This window comes from Petromyzon marinus, chromosome 30 (assembly GCF_048934315.1).
Source record: "Petromyzon marinus isolate PM22_M1 ecotype Great Lakes invasive population chromosome 30, UKy_Petmar_22M1.pri1.0, whole genome shotgun sequence".
Taxonomy (NCBI): domain Eukaryota; kingdom Metazoa; phylum Chordata; class Hyperoartia; order Petromyzontiformes; family Petromyzontidae; genus Petromyzon; species Petromyzon marinus.
In genome coordinates, this window is record NC_133696.1 from 4,752,469 (window position 1) to 4,776,477 (window position 24,009).

The following is a 24,009-nucleotide window of genomic DNA, read 5'->3' on the forward strand; positions in this document are numbered from 1 at the left end:
TGGAGATCTTAGATGCTAGAGTGGAGATATTAGATGCTAGAATGGAGATCTTAGATGCTAGAGTGGAGATCTTAGATGCTAGAGTGGAGACGTTAGATGCTAGAGTGGAGATCTTAGATGCTAGAGTAGAGATCTTAGATGCTAGAGTGGAGATCTTAGATGCTAGAGTAGAGATCTTAGATGCTAAAGTAGATATCTTAGATACTCGAGTGGAGATCTTACATGCTAGAGTGGAGATCTTAGATGCTAGAGTGGAAATCTTAGATGCTAGAGTGGAGATCTTAGATGCTAGAGTTTAGATCTTAGATGCTAGAGTGGAGATCTTAGATGCTAGAGTGGAGATCTTAGATGCTAGAGTAGAGATCTTAGATGCTAAAGTAGATATCTTAGATACTCGAGTGGAGATCTTAGATGCTAGAGTGGAGATCTTAGATGCTAGAGTGGAAATCTTAGATGCTAGAGTGGAGATCTTAGATGCTAGAGTGGAGACCTTAGATGCTATAGTGGAGATCTTATATGCTAGAGTAGAGATCTTAGATGCTAGAGTGGAGATCTTAGATGCTAGAGTTTAGATCTTAGATGCTAGAGTGGAGATCTTAGATGCTAGAGTGGAGATCTTAGATGCTAGAGTGAAGATCTTAGATGCTAGAGTGGAGATTTTAGATGCTAGAGTGGAGATCTTAGATGCTAGAGTAGAGATCTTAGATGCTAGAGTGGAGATCTTAGATGGTAGAGTAGAGATCTTAGATGCTAGAGTGAAGATCTTAGATGCTAGAGTGGAGATCTTAGATGCTAGAGTGAAGATCTTAGATGCTAGAGTAGAGATCTTAGATGCTAGAGTAGATATCTTAGATACTAGAGTGGAGATCTTATATGCTAGAGTGGAGATCTTAGATGCTAGAGTGGGGATCCTAGATGCTATAGTAGAGATCTTAGATGCTAAAGTGGAGATCTTAGATGCTAGAGTGGAGATTTTAGATGCTAGAGTGGAGATCTTAGATGCTAGAGTAGAGATTTTAGATGCTAGAGTGGAGATCTTAGATGCTAGAGTAGAGATCTTAGATGCTAGAGTGGAGATCTTAGATGCTAGAGTGGAGATCTTAGATGCTAGAGTGGTGATCTTAGATGCTAGAGTAGAGATCTTAGATGCAAGAGTGGAGATCTTAGATGCTAGAGTTGAGATCTTAGATGCTAGTGTGGAGATCTTAAATGCAGGAGTGCAGATCTTATATGCTAGAGTTGAGATCTTAGATGCTAGAGTGGATATCTTAGATGCTAGAGTGAAATCTTAGATGCTAGAGTAGAGATCTTAGATGCTAGAGTAGAGATCTTAGATACATGAGTGGAGATCTTAGATGCTAGAGTGGAGATCTTAGATGCTAGAGTGGAGATCTTAGATACTAGAATGGAGATCTTAGATGCTAGAGTGGAGATCTTAGATGCTAGAGTAGAGATCCTAAATGCTAGAGTGGAGATCTTAGATGCTACAGTGGAGATCTTAGATGCTAGAGTGGAGACCTTAGATGCTAGAGTGGAGATCTTATATGCTAGAGTAGAGATCTTAGATGCTAGAGTGGAGATCTTAGATGCTAGAGTTTAGATCTTAGATGCTAGAGTGGAGATCTTAGATGCTAGAGTGGAGATCTTAGATGCTAGAGTGAAGATCTTAGATGCTAGAGTAGTTATCTTAGATGCTAGAGTAGATATCTTAGATACTCGAGTGGAGATCTTAGATGCTAGAGTGGAGATCTTAGATGCTAGAGTGGAGATCTTAGATGCTAGAGTGGAGATCTTAGATGCTAGAGTGGATACCTTAGATGCTAGAGTGGAGATCTTATATGCTAGAGTAGAGATCTTAGATGCTAGAGTGGAGATCTTAGATGCTAGAGTGGAGATATTAGATGCTAGAGTGGAGATCTTAGATGCTAGAGTGGAGATCTTAGATGCTAGAGTGGAGACCTTAGATGCTAGAGTGGAGATCTTAGATGCTAGAGTAGATATCTTAGATGCTAGATTGGAGATCTTAGATGCTAGAGTGGAGATCTTAGATGCTAGAGTGAAGATCTTAGATGCTAGAGTAGAGATCTTAGATGCTAGAGTAGATATCTTAGATACTCGAGTGGAGATCTTAGATGCTAGAGTGGAGATCTTAGATGCTAGAGTGGAGATCTTAGATGCTAGAGTGGAGATCTTAAATGCTAGAGTGGAGACCTTAGATGCTAGAGTGGAGATCTTATATGCTAGAGTAGAGATCTTAGATGCTAGAGTGGAGATCTTAAATGCTAGAGTTTAGATCCTAGATGCTAGAGTGGAGATCTTAGATGCTAGAGTGGAGATCTTAGATGCTAGTGTGAAGATCTTAGATGCTAGAGTGGAGATTTTAGATGCTAGAGTGGAGATCTTAGATGCTAGAGTAGAGATCTGAGATGCTAGAGTGGAGATCTTAGATGCTAGAGTAGAGATCTTAGATGCTAGATTGGAGATCTTAGATGCTAGAGTGGAGATATTAGATGCTAGTGTGGAGATCTTAGATGCTAGAGTGAAGATCTTAGATGCTAGAGTGGTGATCTTAGATGCTAGAGTAGAGATCTTAGATGCAAGAGTGGAGATCTTAGATGCTAGAGTAGAGATCTTAGATGCTAAAGTGGAGATCTTAGATGCTAGAGTGGAGATATTAGATGCTAGAGTGGAGATCTTAGATGCTAGAGTGGAGATCTTAGATGCTAGAGTGGAGACCTTAGATGCTAGAGTGGAGATCTTAGATGCTAGAGTAGAGATCTTAGATGCTAGATTGGAGATCTTAGATGCTAGAGTGGAGATCTTAGATGCTAGAGTGAAGATCTTAGATACTAGAGTAGAGATCTTAGATGCTAGAGTAGATATCTTAGATACTCGAGTGGAGATCTTACATGCTAGAGTGGAGATCTTAGATGCTAGAGTGGAGATCTTAGATGCTAGAGTGGAGATCTTAGATGCTAGAGTGGAGACCTTAGATGCTAGAGTGGAGATCTTATATGCTAGAGTAGAGATCTTAGATGCTAGAGTGGAGATCTTAAATGCTAGAGTTTAGATCCTAGATGCTAGAGTGGAGATCTTAGATGCTAGAGTGGAGATCTTAGATGCTAGTGTGAAGATCTTAGATGCTAGAGTGGAGATTTTAGATGCTAGAGTGGAGATCTTAGATGCTAGAGTAGAGATCTTAGATGCTAGAGTGGAGATCTTAGATGCTAGAGTAGAGATCTTAGATGCTAGATTGGGGATCTTAGATGCTAGAGTTTAGATCTTAGATGCTAGAGTGGAGATCTTAGATGCTAGTGTGGAGATCTTAGATGCTAGAGTGAAGATCTTAGATGCTAGAGTAGAGATCTTAGATGCTAGAGTAGATATCTTAGATACTCGAGTGGAGATCTTAGATGCTAGAGTGGAGATCTTAGATACTAGTGTGGAGATCTTATATGCTAGAGTGGAGATCTTAGATGCTAGAGTGGAGATCCTAGATGCTATAGTAGAGATCTTAGATGCTAAAGTGGAAATCTTAGATGCTAGAGTGGAGATTTTAGATGCTAGAGTGGAGATCTTAGATGCTGGAGTAGAGATCTTAGATGCTAGAGTGGAGATCTTAGATGCTAGAGTGGAGATCTTAGATGCTAGAGTGGTGATCTTAGATGCTAGAGTAGAGATCTTTAGTGCAAGAGTGGAGATCTTAAATGCTAGAGTTGAGATCTTAGATGCTAGTGTGGAGATCTTAGATGCAGGAGTGCAGATCTTATATGCTAGAGTTGAGATCTTAGATGCTAGAGTGGATATCTTAGATGCTAGAGTGAAAATGTTAGATGCTAGAGTAGAGATCTTAGATGCTAGAGTAGAGATCTTAGATACTAGAATGGAGATCCTAGATGCTAGAGCGGAGATCTTAGATGCTAGAGTGGAGATCTTAGATACTAGAGTGGAGAGCTTAGATGCTAGAGTGGAGATCTTAGATGCTAGAGTGGAGATCTTAGATACTAGAGTGGAGATCTTAGATGCTAGAGTGGAAATCTTAGATGTTAGAGTGAAGATCTTGGATGCTAGAGTGGAGACCTTAGATGCTAGAGTGGAGATCTTCGATGCTAGAAGGGAGATCTTAGATGCTAGTGTGGAGATCTTAGATGCAGGAGTGGAGATCTTAGATGTTAGAGTAGAGAACTTAGATGCAGGAGTGGAGATCTTAGATGCTAGAGTTGGGATCATAGATGCTAGAGTGAAGATCTTCGATGCTAGAGTGAAGATCTTAGATACTAGAGTGGGGATCTTAGATGCAGGAGTGGAGATCTTAGATGCTAGAGTTGGGATCATAGATGCTAGAGTGAAGATCTTCGATGCTAGAGTGAAGATCTTAGATACTAGAGTGGGGATCTTAGATGCCAGAGTGGAGATCTTAGATGCTAGAGTGGAGATCTTAGATGCTAGAGTGGAGATCTTAGATGCTAGAGCGGAGATCTTAGATGCTAGAGTGGAGATCTTAGATACTAGAGTGGAGATCTTGGATGCTAGAGTGGCGATCTTAGATTCTAGAGTAGAGATCTTAGATACTAGAGTGGAGATCTTAGATGCTAGAGTGGAGATCTTAGATGCTAGAGTGGAGATCTTAGATGCTAGAGTGGTGATCTTAGATGCAAGAGTAGAGATCTTAGATGCAAGAGTGGAGATCTTAGATGCTAGAGTGGAGATATTAGATGCTAGAATGGAGATCTTAGATGCTAGAGTGGAGATCTTAGATGCTAGAGTGGAGACGTTAGATGCTAGAGTGGAGATCTTAGATGCTAGAGTAGAGATCTTAGATGCTAGAGTGGAGATCTTAGATGCTAGAGTAGAGATCTTAGATGCTAAAGTAGATATCTTAGATACTCGAGTGGAGATCTTAGATGCTAGAGTGGAGATCTTAGATGCTAGAGTGGAAATCTTAGATGCTAGAGTGGAGATCTTAGATGCTAGAGTTTAGATCTTAGATGCTAGAGTGGAGATCTTAGATGCTAGAGTGGAGATCTTAGATGCTAGAGTAGAGATCTTAGATGCTAGAGTGGAGATCTTAGATGCTAGAGTTTAGATCATAGATGCTAGAGTGGAGATCTTAGATGCTAGAGTGGAGATCTTAGATGCTAGAGTGAAGATCTTAGATGCTAGAGTGGAGATTTTAGATGCTAGAGTGGAGATCTTAGATGCTAGAGTAGAGATCTTAGATGCTAGAGTGGAGATCTTAGATGGTAGAGTAGAGATCTTAGATGCTAGAGTGAAGATCTTAGATGCTAGAGTGGAGATCTTAGATGCTAGAGTGAAGATCTTAGATGCTAGAGTAGAGATCTTAGATGCTAGAGTAGATATCTTAGATACTAGAGTGGAGATCTTATATGCTAGAGTGGAGATCTTAGATGCTAGAGTGGGGATCCTAGATACTATAGTAGAGATCTTAGATGCTAAAGTGGAGATCTTAGATGCTAGAGTGGAGATTTTAGATGCTAGAGTGGAGATCTTAGATGCTAGAGTAGAGATTTTAGATGCTACAGTAGAGATCTTAGATGCTAGAGTAGAGATCTTAGATGCTAGAGTGGAGATCTTAGATGCTAGAGTGGAGATCTTAGATGCTAGAGTGGTGATCTTAGATGCTAGAGTAGAGATCTTAGATGCAAGAGTGGAGATCTTAGATGCTAGAGTTGAGATCTTAGATGCTAGTGTGGAGATCTTAGATGCAGGAGTGCAGATCTTATATGCTAGAGTTGAGATCTTAGATGCTAGAGTGGATATCTTAGATGCTAGAGTGAAATCTTAGATGCTAGAGTAGAGATCTTAGATGCTAGAGTAGAGATCTTAGATACATGAGTGGAGATCTTAGATGCTAGAGTGGAGATCTTAGATGCTAGAGTGGAGATCTTAGATACTAGAATGGAGATCTTAGATGCTAGAGTTGAGATCTTAGATGCTAGAGTAGAGATCCTAAATGCTAGAGTGGAGATCTTAGATGCTACAGTGGAGATCTTAGATGCTAGAGTGGAGACCTTAGATGCTAGAGTGGAGATCTTATATGCTAGAGTAGAGATCTTAGATGCTAGAGTGGAGATCTTAGATGCTAGAGTTTAGATCTTAGATGCTAGAGTGGAGATCTTAGATGCTAGAGTGGAGATTTTAGATGCTAGAGTGAAGATCTTAGATGCTAGAGTAGTTATCTTAGATGCTAGAGTAGATATCTTAGATACTCGAGTGGAGATCTTAGATGCTAGAGTGGAGATCTTAGATGCTAGAGTGGAGATCTTAGATGCTAGAGTGGAGATCTTAGATGCTAGAGTGGAGACCTTAGATGCTAGAGTGGAGATCTTATATGCTAGAGTAGAGATCTTAGATGCTAGAGTGGAGATCTTAGATGCTAGAGTTTAGATCTTAGATGCTAGAGTGGAGATCTTAGATGCTAGAGTGGAGATCTTAGATGCTAGAGTGAAGATCTTAGATGCTAGAGTGGAGATTTTAGATGCTAGAGTGGAGATCTTAGATACTAGAGTGGAGATCTTGGATGCTAGAGTGGCGATCTTAGATGCTAGAGTAGAGATCTTAGATACTAGAGTGGAGATCTTAGATGCTAGAGTGGAGATCTTAGATGCTAGAGTGGAGATCTTAGATGCTAGAGTGGTGATCTTAGATGCAAGAGTAGAGATCTTAGATGCAAGAGTGGAGATCTTAGATGCTAGAGTAGAGATCTTAGATGCTTAAGTGGAGATCTTAGATGCTAGAGTGGAGATATTAGATGCTAGAATGGACATCTTAGATGCTAGAGTGGAGATCTTAGATGCTAGAGTGGAGACGTTAGATGCTAGAGTGGAGATCTTAGATGCTAGAGTAGAGATCTTAGATGCTAGAGTGGAGATCTTAGATGCTAGAGTAGAGATCTTAGATGCTAAAGTAGATATCTTAGATACTCGAGTGGAGATCTTAGATGCTAGAGTGGAGATCTTAGATGCTAGAGTGGAAATCTTAGATGCTAGAGTGGAGATCTTAGATGCTAGAGTTTAGATCTTAGATGCTAGAGTGGAGATCTTAGATGCTAGAGTGGAGATCTTAGATGCTAGAGTAGAGATCTTAGATGCTAAAGTAGATATCTTAGATACTCGAGTGGAGATCTTAGATGCTAGAGTGGAGATCTTAGATGCTAGAGTGGAAATCTTAGATGCTAGAGTGGAGATCTTAGATGCTAGAGTGGAGACCTTAGATGCTATAGTGGAGATCTTATATGCTAGAGTAGAGATCTTAGATGCTAGAGTGGAGATCTTAGATGCTAGAGTTTAGATCTTAGATGCTAGAGTGGAGATCTTAGATGCTAGAGTGGAGATCTTAGATGCTAGAGTGAAGATCTTAGATGCTAGAGTGGAGATTTTAGATGCTAGAGTGGAGATCTTAGATGCTAGAGTAGAGATCTTAGATGCTAGAGTGGAGATCTTAGATGGTAGAGTAGAGATCTTAGATGCTAGAGTGAAGATCTTAGATGCTAGAGTGGAGATCTTAGATGCTAGAGTGAAGATCTTAGATGCTAGAGTAGAGATCTTAGATGCTAGAGTAGATATCTTAGATACTAGAGTGGAGATCTTATATGCTAGAGTGGAGATCTTAGATGCTAGAGTGGGGATCCTAGATGCTATAGTAGAGATCTTAGATGCTAAAGTGGAGATCTTAGATGCTAGAGTGGAGATTTTAGATGCTAGAGTGGAGATCTTAGATGCTAGAGTAGAGATTTTAGATGCTAGAGTGGAGATCTTAGATGCTAGAGTAGAGATCTTAGATGCTAGAGTGGAGATCTTAGATGCTAGAGTGGAGATCTTAGATGCTAGAGTGGTGATCTTAGATGCTAGAGTAGAGATCTTAGATGCAAGAGTGGAGATCTTAGATGCTAGAGTTGAGATCTTAGATGCTAGTGTGGAGATCTTAGATGCAGGAGTGCAGATCTTATATGCTAGAGTTGAGATCTTAGATGCTAGAGTGGATATCTTAGATGCTAGAGTGAAATCTTAGATGCTAGAGTAGAGATCTTAAATGCTAGAGTAGAGATCTTAGATACATGAGTGGAGATCCTAGATGCTAGAGTGGAGATCTTAGATGCTAGAGTGGAGATCTTAGATACTAGAATGGAGATCTTAGATGCTAGAGTGGAGATCTTAGATGCTAGAGTAGAGATCCTAAATGCTAGAGTGGAGATCTTAGATGCTACAGTGGAGATCTTAGATGCTAGAGTGGAGACCTTAGATGCTAGAGTGGAGATCTTATATGCTAGAGTAGAGATCTTAGATGCTAGAGTGGAGATCTTAGATGCTAGAGTTTAGATCTTAGATGCTAGAGTGGAGATCTTAGATGCTAGAGTGGAGATCTTAGATGCTAGAGTGAAGATCTTAGATGCTAGAGTAGTTATCTTAGATGCTAGAGTAGATATCTTAGATACTCGAGTGGAGATCTTAGATGCTAGAGTGGAGATCTTAGATGCTAGAGTGGAGATCTTAGATGCTAGAGTGGAGATCTTAGATGCTAGAGTGGAGACCTTAGATGCTAGAGTGGAGATCTTATATGCTAGAGTAGAGATCTTAGATGCTAGAGTGGAGATCTTAGATGCTAGAGTTTAGATCTTAGATGCTAGAGTGGAGATCTTAGATGCTAGAGTGGAGATCTTAGATGCTAGAGTGAAGATCTTAGATGCTAGAGTGGAGATTTTAGATGCTAGAGTGGAGATCTTAGATGCTAGAGTAGAGATCTTAGATGCTAGAGTGGAGATCTTAGATGGTAGAGTAGAGATCTTAGATGCTAGAGTGGAGATCTTAGATGCTAGAGTGGAGATCTTAGATGCTAGAGTGGTGATCTTAGATGCTAGAGTAGAGATCTTAGATGCAAGAGTGGAGATCTTAGATGCTAGAGTAGAGATCTTAGATGCTAAAGTGGAGATCTTAGATGCTAGAGTGGAGATATTAGATGCTAGAGTGGAGATCTTAGATGCTAGAGTGGAGATCTTAGATGCTAGAGTGGAGACCTTAGATGCTAGAGTGGAGATCTTAGATGCTAGAGTAGAGATCTTAGATGCTAGATTGGAGATCTTAGATGCTAGAGTTTAGATATTAGATGCTAGAGTGGAGATCTTAGATGCTAGAGTGGAGATCTTAGATGCTAGAGTAAAGATCTTAGATGCTAGAGTAGAGATCTTAGATGCTAGAGTAGATATCTTAGATACTCGAGTGGAGATCTTAGATGCTAGAGTGGAGATCTTAGATGCTAGAGTGGAGATCTTAGATGCTAGAGTGGAGATCTTAGATGCTAGAGTGGAGACCTTAGATGCTAGAGTGGAGATCTTATATGCTAGAGTAGAGATCTTAGATGCTAGAGTGGAGATCTTAAATGCTAGAGTTTAGATCCTAGATGCTAGAGTGGAGATCTTAGATGCTAGAGTGGAGATCTTAGATGCTAGAGTGAAGATCTTAGATGCTAGAGTGGAGATTTTAGATGCTAGAGTGGAGATCTTAGATGCTAGAGTAGAGATCTTAGATGCTAGAGTGGAGATCTTAGATGCTAGAGTAGAGATCTTAGATGCTAGATTGGAGATCTTAGATGCTAGAGTAGAGATCTTAGATGCTAGATTGGAGATCTTAGATGCTAGATTGGAGATCTTAGATGCTAGAGTGGAGATCTTAGATGCTAGAGTGGTGATCTTAGATGCTAGAGTAGAGATCTTAGATGCAAGAGTGGAGATCTTAGATGCTAGAGTTGAGATCTTAGATGCTAGTGTGGAGATCTTAGATGCAGGAGTGCAGATCTTAGATGATAGAGTAGATATCTTAGATACTAGAGTGGAGATCTTATATGCTAGAGTGGAGATCTTAGATGCTAGAATGGGGATCCTAGATGCTATAGTAGAGATCTTAGATGCTAAAGTGGAGATCTTAGATGCTAGAGTGGAGATTTTAGATGCTAGAGTGGAGATCTTAGATGCTAGAGTAGAGATTTTAGATGCTAGAGTGGAGATCTTAGACGCTAGAGTAGAGATCTTAGATGCTAGAGTGGAGATCTTAGATGCTAGAGTGGAGATCTTAGATGCTAGAGTGGTGATCTTAGATGCTAGAGTAGAGATCTTAGATGCAAGAGTGGAGATCTTAGATGCTAGAGTTGAGATCTTAGATGCTAGTGTGGAGATCTTAGATGCAGGAGTGCAGATCTTATATGCTAGAGTTGAGATCTTAGATGCTAGAGTGGATATCTTAGATGCTAGAGTGAAATCTTAGATGCTAGAGTAGAGATCTTAGATGCTAGAGTAGAGATCTTAGATACATGAGTGGAGATCTTAGATGCTAGAGTGGAGATCGTAGATGCTAGAGTGGAGATCTTAGATACTAGAATGGAGATCTTAGATGCTAGAGTGGAGATCTTAGATGCTAGAGTAGAGATCCTAGATGCTAGAGTGGAGATCTTAGATGCTACAGTGGAGATCTTAGATGCTAGAGTGGAGACCTTAGATGCTAGAGTGGAGATCTTATATGCTAGAGTAGAGATCTTAGATGCTAGAGTGGAGATCTTAGATGCTAGAGTTTAGATCTTAGATGCTAGAGTGGAGATCTTAGATGCTAGAGTGGAGATCTTAGATGCTAGAGTGAAGATATTAGATGCTAGAGTAGTTATCTTAGATGCTAGAGTAGATATCTTAGATACTCGAGTGGAGATCTTAGATGCTAGAGTGGAGATCTTAGATGCTAGAGTGGAGATCTTAGATGCTAGAGTGGAGATCTTAGATGCTAGAGTGGAGACCTTAGATGCTAGAGTGGAGATCTTATATGCTAGAGTAGAGATCTTAGATGCTAGAGTGGAGATCTTAGATGCTAGAGTTTAGATCTTAGATGCTAGAGTGGAGATCTTAGATGCTAGAGTTGAGATCTTAGATGCTAGTGTGGAGATCTTAGATGCAGGAGTGCAGATCTTAGATGATAGAGTAGATATCTTAGATACTAGAGTGGAGATCTTATATGCTAGAGTGGAGATCTTAGATGCTAGAGTGGGGATCCTAGATGCTATAGTAGAGATCTTAGATGCTAAAGTGGAGATCTTAGATGCTAGAGTGGAGATTTTAGATGCTAGAGTGGAGATCTTAGATGCTAGAGTAGAGATTTTAGATGCTAGAGTGGAGATCTTAGATGCTAGAGTAGAGATCTTAGATGCTAGAGTGGAGATCTTAGATGCTAGAGTGGAGATCTTAGATGCTAGAGTGGTGATCTTAGATGCTAGAGTAGAGATCTTAGATGCAAGAGTGGAGATCTTAGATGCTAGAGTTGAGATCTTAGATGCTAGTGTGGAGATCTTAGATGCAGGAGTGCAGATCTTATATGCTAGAGTTGAGATCTTAGATGCTAGAGTGGATATCTTAGATGCTAGAGTGAAATCTTAGATGCTAGAGTAGAGATCTTAGATGCTAGAGTAGAGATCTTAGATACATGAGTGGAGATCTTAGATGCTAGAGTGGAGATCTTAGATGCTAGAGTGGAGATCTTAGATACTAGAATGGAGATCTTAGATGCTAGAGTGGAGATCTTAGATGCTAGAGTAGAGATCCTAAATGCTAGAGTGGAGATCTTAGATGCTACAGTGGAGATCTTAGATGCTAGAGTGGAGACCTTAGATGCTAGAGTGGAGATCTTATATGCTAGAGTAGAGATCTTAGATGCTAGAGTGGAGATCTTAGATGCTAGAGTTTAGATCTTAGATGCTAGAGTGGAGATCTTAGATGCTAGAGTGGAGATCTTAGATGCTAGAGTGAAGATCTTAGATGCTAGAGTAGTTATCTTAGATGCTAGAGTAGATATCTTAGATACTCGAGTGGAGATCTTAGATGCTAGAGTGGAGATCTTAGATGCTAGAGTGGAGATCTTAGATGCTAGAGTGGAGATCTTAGATGCTAGAGTGGAGACCTTAGATGCTAGAGTGGAGATCTTATATGCTAGAGTAGAGATCTTAGATGCTAGATTGGAGATCTTAGATGCTAGAGTTTAGATCTTAGATGCTAGAGTGGAGATCTTAGATGCTAGAGTGGAGATCTTAGATGCTAGAGTGAAGATCTTAGATGCTAGAGTGGAGATTTTAGATGCTAGAGTGGAGATCTTAGATGCTAGAGTAGAGATCTTAGATGCTAGAGTGGAGATCTTAGATGGTAGAGTAGAGATCTTAGATGCTAGAGTGGAGATCTTAGATGCTAGAGTGGAGATCTTAGATGCTAGAGTGGTGATCTTAGATGCTAGAGTAGAGATCTTAGATGCAAGAGTGGAGATCTTAGATGCTAGAGTAGAGATCTTAGATGCTAAAGTGGAGATCTTAGATGCTAGAGTGGAGATATTAGATGCTAGAGTGGAGATCTTAGATGCTAGAGTGGAGATCTTAGATGCTAGAGTGGAGACCTTAGATGCTAGAGTGGAGATCTTAGATGCTAGAGTAGAGATCTTAGATGCTAGATTGGAGATCTTAGATGCTAGAGTTTAGATATTAGATGCTAGAGTGGAGATCTTAGATGCTAGAGTGGAGATCTTAGATGCTAGAGTAAAGATCTTAGATGCTAGAGTAGAGATCTTAGATGCTAGAGTAGATATCTTAGATACTCGAGTGGAGATCTTAGATGCTAGAGTGGAGATCTTAGATGCTAGAGTGGAGATCTTAGATGCTAGAGTGGAGATCTTAGATGCTAGAGTGGAGACCTTAGATGCTAGAGTGGAGATCTTATATGCTAGAGTAGAGATCTTAGATGCTAGAGTGGAGATCTTAAATGCTAGAGTTTAGATCCTAGATGCTAGAGTGGAGATCTTAGATGCTAGAGTGGAGATCTTAGATGCTAGAGTGAAGACCTTAGATGCTAGAGTGGAGATTTTAGATGCTAGAGTGGAGATCTTAGATGCTAGAGTAGAGATCTTAGATGCTAGAGTGGAGATCTTAGATGCTAGAGTAGAGATCTTAGATGCTAGATTGGAGATCTTAGATGCTAGAGTAGAGATCTTAGATGCTAGATTGGAGATCTTAGATGCTAGATTGGAGATCTTAGATGCTAGAGTGGAGATCTTAGATGCTAGAGTGGTGATCTTAGATGCTAGAGTAGAGATCTTAGATGCAAGAGTGGAGATCTTAGATGCTAGAGTTGAGATCTTAGATGCTAGTGTGGAGATCTTAGATGCAGGAGTGCAGATCTTAGATGATAGAGTGGAGATCTTAGATGCTAGAGTAGAGATCTTAGATGCTAGAGTTGAGATCTTAGATGCTAGAGTAGAGATCTTAGATGCTAGAGTGGAGATCTTAGATGCTAGAGTTGATTTATTAGATGCTAGTGTGGAGATCTTAGATGCAGGAGTGGAGGTCTTAGATGCTAGAGTTGAGATCTTAGATGCTAGAGTGGAGATCTTAGATGCTAGAGTGAAGATCTTAGATGCTAGAGTAGAGATCTTAGATGCTAGAGTAGAGATCTTAGATACTAGAATGGAGATCCTACATGCTGGAGCGGAGATCTTAGATGCTAGAGTGGAGATCTTAGATACTAGAGTGGAGAGCTTAGATGCTAGAGTGGAGATCTTAGATGCTAGAGTGGAGATCTTAGATACTAGAGTGGAGATCTTAGATGCTAGAGTGGAAATCTTAGATGTTAGAGTGAAGATCTTAGATGCTAGAGTGGAGACCTTAGATGCTAGAGTGGAGATCTTCGATGCAGGAGTGGAGATCTTAGATGTTAGAGTAGAGAACTTAGATGCTAGAGTGGAGATCTTAGATGCTAGAGTGGAGATCTTAGATGCAGGAGTGGAGATCTTAGATGCTAGAGTTGGGATCTTAGATGCTACAGTGGAGATCTTAGATGCTAGAGTGGAGATCTTAGATGCTAGAGTGGAGATCTTAGATGCTAGAGTGGAGATCTTAGATACTAGAGTGGAGATCTTGGATGCTAGAGTGGCGATCTTAGATTCTATAGTAGAGATCTTAGATACTAGAGTGGAGATCTTAGATGCTAGAGTGGAGATCTTAGATGCTAGAGTGGAGATATTAGATGCTAGAGTGGTGATCTTAGATGCTAGAGTAGAGATCTTAGATGCAAGAGTGGAGATCTTAGATGCTAGAGTAGAGATCTTAGATGCTAAAGTGGAGATCTTAGATGCTAGAGTGGAGATATTAGATGCTAGAGTGGAGATCTTAGATGCTAGAGTGGAGATCTTAGATGCTAGAGTGGAGACGTTAGATTCTAGAGTGGAGATCTTAGATGCTAGAGTAGAGATCTTAGATGCTAGAGTGGAGATCTTAGATGCTAGAGTGGAGATCTTAGATGCTAGAGTGGAGATCTTAGATGCTAAAGTAGATATCTTAGATACTCGAGTGGAGATCTTAGATGCTAGAGTGGAGATCTTAGATGCTAGAGTGGAGATCTTAGATGCTAGAGTGGAGATCTTAGATGCTAGATTGGAGACCTTAGATGCTAGAGTGGAGATCTTATATGCTAGAGTAGAGATCTTAGATGCTAGAGTGGAGATCTTAGATGCTAGAGTTTAGATCTTAGATGCTAGAGTGGAGATCTTAGATGCTAGAGTGGAGATCTTAGATGCTAGAGTGAAGATCTTAGATGCTAGAGTGGAGATTTTAGATGCTAGAGTGGAGATCTTAGATGCTAGAGTAGAGATCTTAGATGCTAGAGTGGAGATCTTAGATGGTAGAGTAGAGATGTTAGATGCTAGAGTGAAGATCTTAGATGCTAGAGTGGAGATCTTAGATGCTAGAGTGAAGATCTTAGATGCTAGAGTAGAGATCTTAGATGCTAGAGTAGATATCTTAGATACTAGAGTGGAGATCTTATATGCTAGAGTGGAGATCTTAGATGCTAGAGTGGGGATCCTAGATGCTATAGTAGAGATCTTAGATGCTAAAGTGGAGATCTTAGATGCTAGAGTGGAGATTTTAGATGCTAGAGTGGAGATCTTAGATGCTAGAGTAGAGATTTTAGATGCTAGAGTGGAGATCTTAGATGCTAGAGTAGAGATCTTAGATGCTAGAGTGGAGATCTTACATGCTAGATTGGAGATCTTAGATGCTAGAGTGGTGATCTTAGATGCTAGAGTAGAGATCTTAGATGCAAGAGTGGAGATCTTAGATGCTAGAGTTGAGATCTTAGATGCTAGTGTGGAGATCTTAGATGCAGCAGTGCAGATCTTATATGCTAGAGTTGAGATCTTAGATGCTAGAGTGGATATCTTAGATGCTAGAGTGAAATCTTAGATGCTAGAGTAGAGATCTTAGATGCTAGAGTAGAGATCTTAGATACATGAGTGGAGATCTTAGATGCTAGAGTGGAGATCTTAGATGCTAGAGTGGAGATCTTAGATACTAGAGTGGAGATCTTAGATGCTAGAGTGGAGATCTTAGATGCTAGAGTAGAGATCCTAGATGCTAGAGTGGAGATCTTAGATGCTACAGTGGAGATCTTAGATGCTAGAGTGGAGACCTTAGATGCTAGAGTGGAGATCTTATATGCTAGAGTAGAGATCTTAGATGCTAGAGTGGAGATCTTAGATGATAGAGTTTAGATCTTAGATGCTAGAGTGGAGATCTTAGATGCTAGAGTGGAGATCTTAGATGCTAGAGTGAAGATCTTAGATGCTAGAGTAGAGATCTTAGATGCTAGAGTAGATATCTTAGATACTCGAGTGGAGATCTTAGATGCTAGAGTGGAGATCTTAGATGCTAGAGTGGAGATCTTAGATGCTAGAGTGGAGATCTTAGATGCTAGAGTGGAGACCTTAGATGCTAGAGTGGAGATCTTATATGCTAGAGTAGAGATCTTAGATGCTAGAGTGGAGATCTTAGATGCTAGAGTTTAGATCTTAGATGCTAGAGTGGAGATCTTAGATGCTAGAGTGGAGATCTTAGATGCTAGAGTGAAGATCTTAGATGCTAGAGTGGAGATTTTAGATGCTAGAGTGGAGATCTTAGATGCTAGAGTAGAGATCTTAGATGCTAGAGTGGAGATCTTAGATGGTAGAGTAGAGATCTTAGATGCTAGAGTGGAGATCTTAGATGCTAGAGTGGAGATCTTAGATGCTAGAGTGGTGATCTTAGATGCTAGAGTAGAGATCTTAGATGCAAGAGTGGAGATCTTAGATGCTAGAGTAGAGATCTTAGATGCTAAAGTGGAGATCTTAGATGCTAGAGTGGAGATATTAGATGCTAGAGTGGAGATCTTAGATGCTAGAGTGGAGATCTTAGATGCTAGAGTGGAGACCTTAGATGCTAGAGTGGAGATCTTAGATGCTAGAGTAGAGATCTTAGATGCTAGATTGGAGATCTTAGATGCTAGAGTTTAGATCTTAGATGCTAGAGTGGAGATCTTAGATGCTCGAGTGGAGATCTTAGATGCTAGAGTGAAGATCTTAGATGCTAGAGTAGAGATCTTAGATGCTTCAGTGGATATCTTAAATGCTAGAGTTTAGATCCTAGATGCTAGAGTGGAGATCTTAGATGCTAGAGTGGAGATCTTAGATGCTAGAATGAAGATCTTAGATGCTAGAGTAGAGATTTTAGATGCTAGAGTGGAGATCTTAGATGCTAGAGTAGAGATCTTAGATGCTAGAGTGGAGATCTTAGATGCTAGAGTAGGGATCTTAGATGCTAGATTGGAGATCTTAGATGCTAGAGTGGAGATCTTAGATGCTAGAGTGGTGATCTTAGATGCTAGAGTAGAGATCTTAGATGCAAGAGTGGAGATCTTAGATGCTAGAGTTGAGATCTTAGATGCTAGTGTGGAGATCTTAGATGCAGGAGTGCAGATCTTATATGCTAGAGTTGAGATCTTAGATGCTAGAGTGGATATCTTAGATGTTAGGGTGAAAATCTTAGATGCTGAGTAGAGATCTTAGATGCTAGAGTAGTGATCTTAGATACTAGAGTGGAGATCTTAGATGCTAGAGTGGAGATCTTAGATGCTAGAGTAGAGATCCTAGATGCTAGAGTGGAGATCTTAGATGCTAGAGTGGAGACCTTAGATGCTAGAGTGGAGATCTTAGATGCTAGAGTAGAGATCTTAGATGCTAGAGTGGAGATCTTAGATGCTAGAGTTTAGATCTTAGATGCTAGAGTGGAGATCTTAGATGCTAGAGTGGAGATCTTAGATGCTAGAGTGAAGATCTTAGATGCTAGAGAAGAGATCTTACATGCTAGAGTAGAGACCTTAGATGCTAGAGTGGAGATCTTAGATGCTAGAGTAGAGATCTTAGATGCTAGAGTATAGATCTTAGATGCTAGAGTGGAGATCTTAGATGCTAGTGTGGAGATCTTAGATGCAGGAGTGGAGATCTTAGATGCTAGAGTTGAGATCTTAGATGCTAAAGCAGAGATCTTAGATGCTAGAGTGGAGATCTTAGATGCTAGAGTAGAGATCTTAGATGCTACAGTAGAGATCTTAGATTCTAGAGTGAAGATCTTAGATGCTAGAGTGGAGATTTTAGCTGCTAGAGTGGAGATCTTAGATGATCGAGTGGAGGTCTTATATGCTAGAGTGGAGATGTTAGATGCTAGAGTGGAGATCTTAGATGCTAGAGTGGGAATCTTAGATGCTAGAGTGGAGATCTTAGATGCTAGTGTGGAGGTCTTAGATGCAGGAGTGGAGATCTTAGATGCTAGAGTTGAGATCTTAAATGCTAGAGTGGAGATCTTAGATGCTAGAGTGGAGATCTTAGATGCTAGAGAAGAGATCTTACATGCTAGAGTAGAGACCTTAGATGCTAGAGTGGAGATCTTAGATGCTAGAGTAGAGATCTTAGATGCTAGAGTATAGATCTTAGATGCTAGAGTGGAGATCTTAGATGCTAGTGTGGAGATCTTAGATGCAGGAGTGGAGATCTTAGATGCTAGAGTTGAGATCTTAGATGCTAAAGCGGAGATCTTAGATGCTAGAATGGAGATCTTAGATGCTAGAGTAGAGATCTTAGATGCTACAGTAGAGATCTTAGATGCTAGAGTGAAGATCTTAGATGCTAGAGTGGAGATCGTAGATGCTAGTGTGGAGATCTTAGATGCTAGAGTGGAGATCTTAGATGCTAGAGTGGAGATCTTAGATGCTAGAGTGGAGATCTTAGATGCTAGAGTGGAGATCTTAGATGCTAGAGTGGAGATCGTAGATGCTAGAGTGGAGATCTTAGATGCTAGAGTGGAGATCGTAGATGCTAGAGTGGAGATCGAAGACGATAGAGTGGAGATCTTAGATGCTAGAGAGGAGATCTTAGATGCTGGATTGGAGATCTTAGATGCTAGAGTGGAGATCTTAGATGCTAGAGTGGAGATCTTAGATGCTAGAGTAGAGATCTTAGATGCTAGAGTGGAAATCTTAGATGCTAGAGTGGAGATTGTAGATGATAGAGTGGAGATCGAAGATGATACAGTGGAGGGTACTGTTGGAGCGGGTACAGTGGTGGAGGGGGGAATGGGAGAGTGCATGAGGGAAAGTGGAGTGAGATGAGGGAGAGCGTATGTCAGGGATAGCTTGAGATTTACATTTATTTTATTGTTTCACGGACAGTCCAGTTCATCCAGTTGCCCGGCTATTTTACAAGGGAGGTCTGTTGGCCCATGAGCATGGCAGCAGCATGAATAAAAACAAAGGCAAAAGCCTCATTACCCTTCAGTCATATTTGCACAACTAACAAACGTGGTATTCAACGGTTTGTCAACGAAGCACACGGTAATATAAAACAAACTGTGCCAATTTTAATTTGAGAACAAGGAGCGCCAGAAATAAGTTAGGTTCAGGGGCAAGGAAATATGTACGCTCTGTGTTTTGTTTTTAATAGGGGAATAATGAGATGGGTTGAAGTGAGGGAACCAAGTTGTAGATAAACGGCCAAATATATTTTATGAGCAATGTGGAAATACTTTTTTTTACCAAACACATTTTAGGCAAATGTTTTTTTTAGGAGGAATAAGGAGACACTTGTGATGCTTTGGGAGGGAGTGAGATGAACCGAGTGGTCCTTTAGGTAATTTAGAGATTTGTTTAAGATGACCTTAAGGATGAAGACAGCCAAGTGGTGGTCTCTCGAGATATCCACGGTGGAAGGGAGGTACATTTTTGAGGTTTCAAATGATGAGTTCCACAGGGGGCGTGAAGAACAAGAAACGGAGATCGAAGTGGTATCGTGGTTATGAGACGTTGTCGTTGAGTGAGGTGAGACGTGAGTGTTAGGGGAGCGGGAGAGGGGGTGAGCGGGATAATTAGATTGTTGTCGTAACTGTTGACGCTGGTGAATGACATTTTAACATTCAATTACACGTTACATCGGCGGGTGGGTGTGAGTGAGTGATGCTCTTTGCATGTGTGCGCTGGCAGGTCTGGGCTACGGCACGCAGGTCATCGTGACCTACCTGAACGTCTTCTACGTCGTCATCCTGGCCTGGGCCATCTTCTACTTCTGCAACTGCTTCACGGCCGACCTGCCCTGGGCTTCGTGCAACAACCATTGGAACACAAGTAACGATCGCCCCCACACCCCCTACCCCCCTGCACCGTGCTTCTGCCGAGTGGGTGGCTCGTGAATGCAGAATCTCGCGGTGATTTTAGAGATGTTGGGGCTGCCTGCCACCTCTATGAGGTGCAACGACAACAAATGTCTGAGGACATGTCACGGGTACAAACGCAGAAGAATATCTCACAAAAGCAGAAGGGAAGACCTAAATACGATTTTTTTTGTTACAGACATTCACCTCAGAGGTCCAATCATAGGATAAGCAGGACAGGTGGCAAGCCTAGCTGGAGTAGAGGTGGCCAGTTGGCTCATGAGGCTAATACAGAGAGCACTGTGCTGGCAATGCTGAGTACCTGGGTTTGAATCCAGATTTCAGCCACGTGGGGATTAAAACGTGTCGTGAGTTGATGGTGTCAATGGCTACACAATAAAATCACTATCAATGCTAAATGATAAATCACCAAAGTTCCTGTGCCCGATGCCATTGCAATCATTGAAGATTTGGTCCAACAAGGATTGAATGCTGATGTACCGGCCCTGGTGAGACACTGCCGAACCAATACATACTTCACCTGGAATTGAAAATTCTACAAACAAACTGAAGGCATCCCAATGGGCTCTCCCTTATATCCGGTTGTAGCCAATATTTTCATGGAAAATTTTGAGATGGACACCATCCAGGCATCCACTCTACGCCCGTCCTTGTGGAAGAGGTACGTGGATGACACGTTTGTCATCTGGCCACATGGCCGACCGGCTCTGGACCAATTCCTCCACCACAGCAATTCCATACACCCAGCCATCAAATTCACCATCGAGGTAGAAAAGGATGGCATGCTACCTTTCTTGGATGTCTTAATCAAAAAGAAACCAGATGGCTCAATGAGCCATTATGTCTACAAGAAAGTAACCCATACTGACACCTACCTAAAACCTGATTTCCACCACCATCCATCCCAGAAGAATGTCCTCATCAAAACGCTACACCATAGAGCTCAATGTATCTCCGACCATGAACAGCTAAGCAGTGAACTCAAACACGTACACCAAGCTCTCAAGGCGAATGGATATTCTGACTACACAATCCACAAAGCCATCACCCCAACCATGAGGAAAGAGCCATCTGAGGATCCAATCAAAACCATCACCTTGCCATAGCAGGGGAAACCAAAAATATTTCCAAAATCATGAACAAACACAAATCCAGGTCCGATTTAACACAGTACATAAAATGCTTGATCTGATCCCATCTGTGAAGGACAAGATTCCTGACATGCAATATCCCGGCGTCTACGAACTAATCTGTATCTTATTCTTGGTTCTTTCGGTAAAGTCACGTAGAAGGGAAACCGAAAGAACCAAGAATATGAATCCCTGCAGTCACAAAAGCTTTAAATCAAAATTGAATCTGTATCTGTGGCAGCAGTAACATTGGGGAAACTAAGCAACATGTCTCGGACCGTGTTCGTGAGCATTAGGCAGATTTGAAACACGGTAGGATCAATACTTCTGCCATGGCTGATCATTATTTTAATGTGGCTGGTTCACACGAAATGTATTTCTCTAAGACGATGGTACTTTGCAAGCCTACTGGCTATTAACAAAGATTTGTTCATGAAGCCATACATATACACAGACACAATTTCAACCGAGAGGATGGTTATAAACCCCAGCAATCATTGGAAAGATGTCATCAACCACTTTGGGTCATGACTTGATTTGTGTTTTCTTGTCAACCTCCACCGTCAGCAGTGTGGGTATGTGGAGCGAGGTGCAAATGATTGCCTGGCGGCCCTTTTGATTGGTGTAGACCCACTGCGTTGGCACTGCTTTCTCCTACATTAACATTAGCTGCCCCGCCCATGCTGCTGACGCACTTTGGCTCCGCCCATTTCTAAACCTTCATAAGCAGTTTGCCTTTAAAGGCTAACCCCCCTTTTCCTGATCACGACCGCTTGTGTTGCAATCGAAACGTCGTGGTTTTTGTTTTTATTTAAATATTACATTTTATTTAAAATTTTGTTATATTTATATTACTGAAAGAACCAAGAATACGTCTACATTATAGACTGCCAGTACGCTCACTCAGGTTCAGAACCAAGCTACAGTCTACATTATAGACTGCCAGTACGCTCACTCAGGTTAAGAACCAGGTTACAGTCTACATTATAGACTGACAATATGCTCACCAGCTTAATAACCAGGCTACAGTCTACATTATAGATTGCCAGTATGCTCACTCAGGTTCAGAACCAAGCTACAGTCTACATTATAGACTGCCAGTATGCTCACTCAGGTTAAGAACCAGGTTACAGTCTACATTATAGACTGCCAATACGCTCACCAGCTTAAAAACCAGGCTACAGTCTACATTATAGACTGCCAGTACACTCACCCAGCTTAATAACCATTGCTATAGTCTACATTATAGACTGCCAGTACACTCACCAAACATAATAACCAGGCTACAGTCTAAATTATAGACTGCCAGTGCACTCACTCCGATTAAGAACCAGGCTACAGTCTACATTAGTGATTTGTTGTTTATTATGTAATTTATTTATTTTATTCCCTTCATTATTTATTTTTCTATCTACGTGACTTTACCGAAAGAACCAAAGAAAATGCTAAATGTGTTGTTTTTTATGCTTAATTGGCCAATTCCAAGTCTGAGGCTTCTCGTTGTAATTTGTTTTATTCTGCGACCGTGCAACAAACCCTTTCGGAAAAGCGTAGAATGCGTTTATAGCTCGTGTGGAAAATGTAAATGTAGATCTGGCGTGGAAGACGAGACCCCGGCATGTGTGAATCCCAAACGTAGTTCTGCTTGCGTTGTCAATTTCCCGGACCCTTTCTTTGACCCAAGGTGGTGCGCCGCTCGCAGCAATAACTTAAGAAGTGCAATATATTTATTCATCGCGTTGTCACGACGGGTGACACAACAAACGAAAAACATTAGCGAGAAGCTGGCCTGCGGAAGCTCGAGAGAGACACGTGATTGATCGCAGCTTGGCTAACAACGGGTTTGTTTTGCTTGCTGTTGTCACGATCTAACATCGATAGGGCTGTGCTTGCTTGCTTGAGGGGGGTCGGGGGAGTTTGTCTCTCAGCTGCGTGGCTTGATGATGTCCGCATGTGCACGGGCTTGTATATGCGCGTAACATTTGCGGTGCGCGTTGCTTGCGAAATATCCTAAAGCAAACACGTGCGTGCGGATTCAGTCCGAGCGTAGGTCGCGATGCAACGCTCAATATTGATTGTGTGCTTATCAGATGAAGTTATGGTTGCCACCTCTGATGTACCAAAAAAAACCCTTGGATTTATCATTGGCAGAGGGCTATATCTCACAAAACTGGACGAGAGGAGAACTACATGTGAATGCCTTGTCTTGAGTGGTGAATTATTATGCATCTGACAGAGAATAGGACTTTTGACATCCTGGGAAGACTCACTGATTCATTAAGACAGCGACGACAACAAGGGGACGATTTTTGGAAAATCAGGACACGTGGCAACGCTATATGGAGTAACCCGCTTCGTAACGGGTCCCAATTTACATTGTCAATATCTTTCAAGGCTGAATGTTACGACTATTGAAACAGGAGTTACCAGTGAATATTATGAGCATTCTTTCCAGTCGTAGAAGTTCTTTATTTACAGAGCAAAGTAGGAGGGTCGCGCTACGTTGCAATGTTTGGTCAGTTCCATTAACGAGTGTTTGGCTTCATGTATGGTAGGGAGCCCCACATACAAGGGGACAACGTCTAATACTCCATACTGATAGACACAAGGATCCTTTGATATACTGCCATCTCCTGGTGAGACCACCAGGTATTCCCAGGCAGTGTCCCATCGTAGTACTAACTAGGCTCAAACCTGCTTCGCTTCCCATTGTTAATAAGATCGGGTGTATTTATTGCGATTTTGGTGATGTAAGGCTCAGCACGTAAGTGATGTAAGGAGCCGAAATAATACATTCTCTAATGTAATAACGGTACCATTGCTAACTGTATCTAATATCAAAGATGACATGAAAGCGTTCTGTTGGCTGCACAGTAACACGGCTGATCATCACAAGAAGCAGCCGCTTCTCAGACATTGCCATGCTCCACTTATTATTTTTTAAGCCAATGAATGTTTAAACAAAAAAGGAATCCAGGCCGAGCGATCTTATGCCTCAACGCGCGATGCACCGTAAGTGCCAAAATCTCGGGCAGTGAAAAGAGAAAGCACTTCCGACAAGCGAGAGCTTTGTGATCGTCGGTCGCCATTCCAGGTTTCATTACCGCCCCCCCCAATCGGTCGCTCATTTTGCCGCTCGTTGCGGAAGTTCGTAGGTTCGAGCCCAGCGGCAGCCCTGGTTAATGCGGGGGGGGGGGGGGGTGGGGAATATGCTCACCTTTTGCTTCACAGTGGACGTACGTCTGTATGTTAAAGATCCTGAGAGATTTTTCGAAAAAGATTACGGCCTTGTGTGCCGAAGTCGTGGTCCTAATTG

At 41.4% G+C, this 24,009-nt stretch overlaps 1 protein-coding gene across 2 annotated transcripts in view; it reads left to right on the forward strand.

Annotated features, from left to right (window-relative positions):
- The window catches only part of LOC116947497 (sodium- and chloride-dependent GABA transporter 3-like), a 140,452-nt gene that overhangs the window by 36,226 nt on the left and 80,217 nt on the right, over positions 1 to 24,009 (forward strand). For both annotated transcript variants that reach the window (XM_032963310.2, XM_032963311.2), the window contains exon 5: positions 19,376 to 19,516. In XM_032963310.2, coding sequence (XP_032819201.1) covers positions 19,376 to 19,516 — 141 coding nt within the window. The remainder of the gene's footprint in view (positions 1 to 19,375; positions 19,517 to 24,009) is intronic.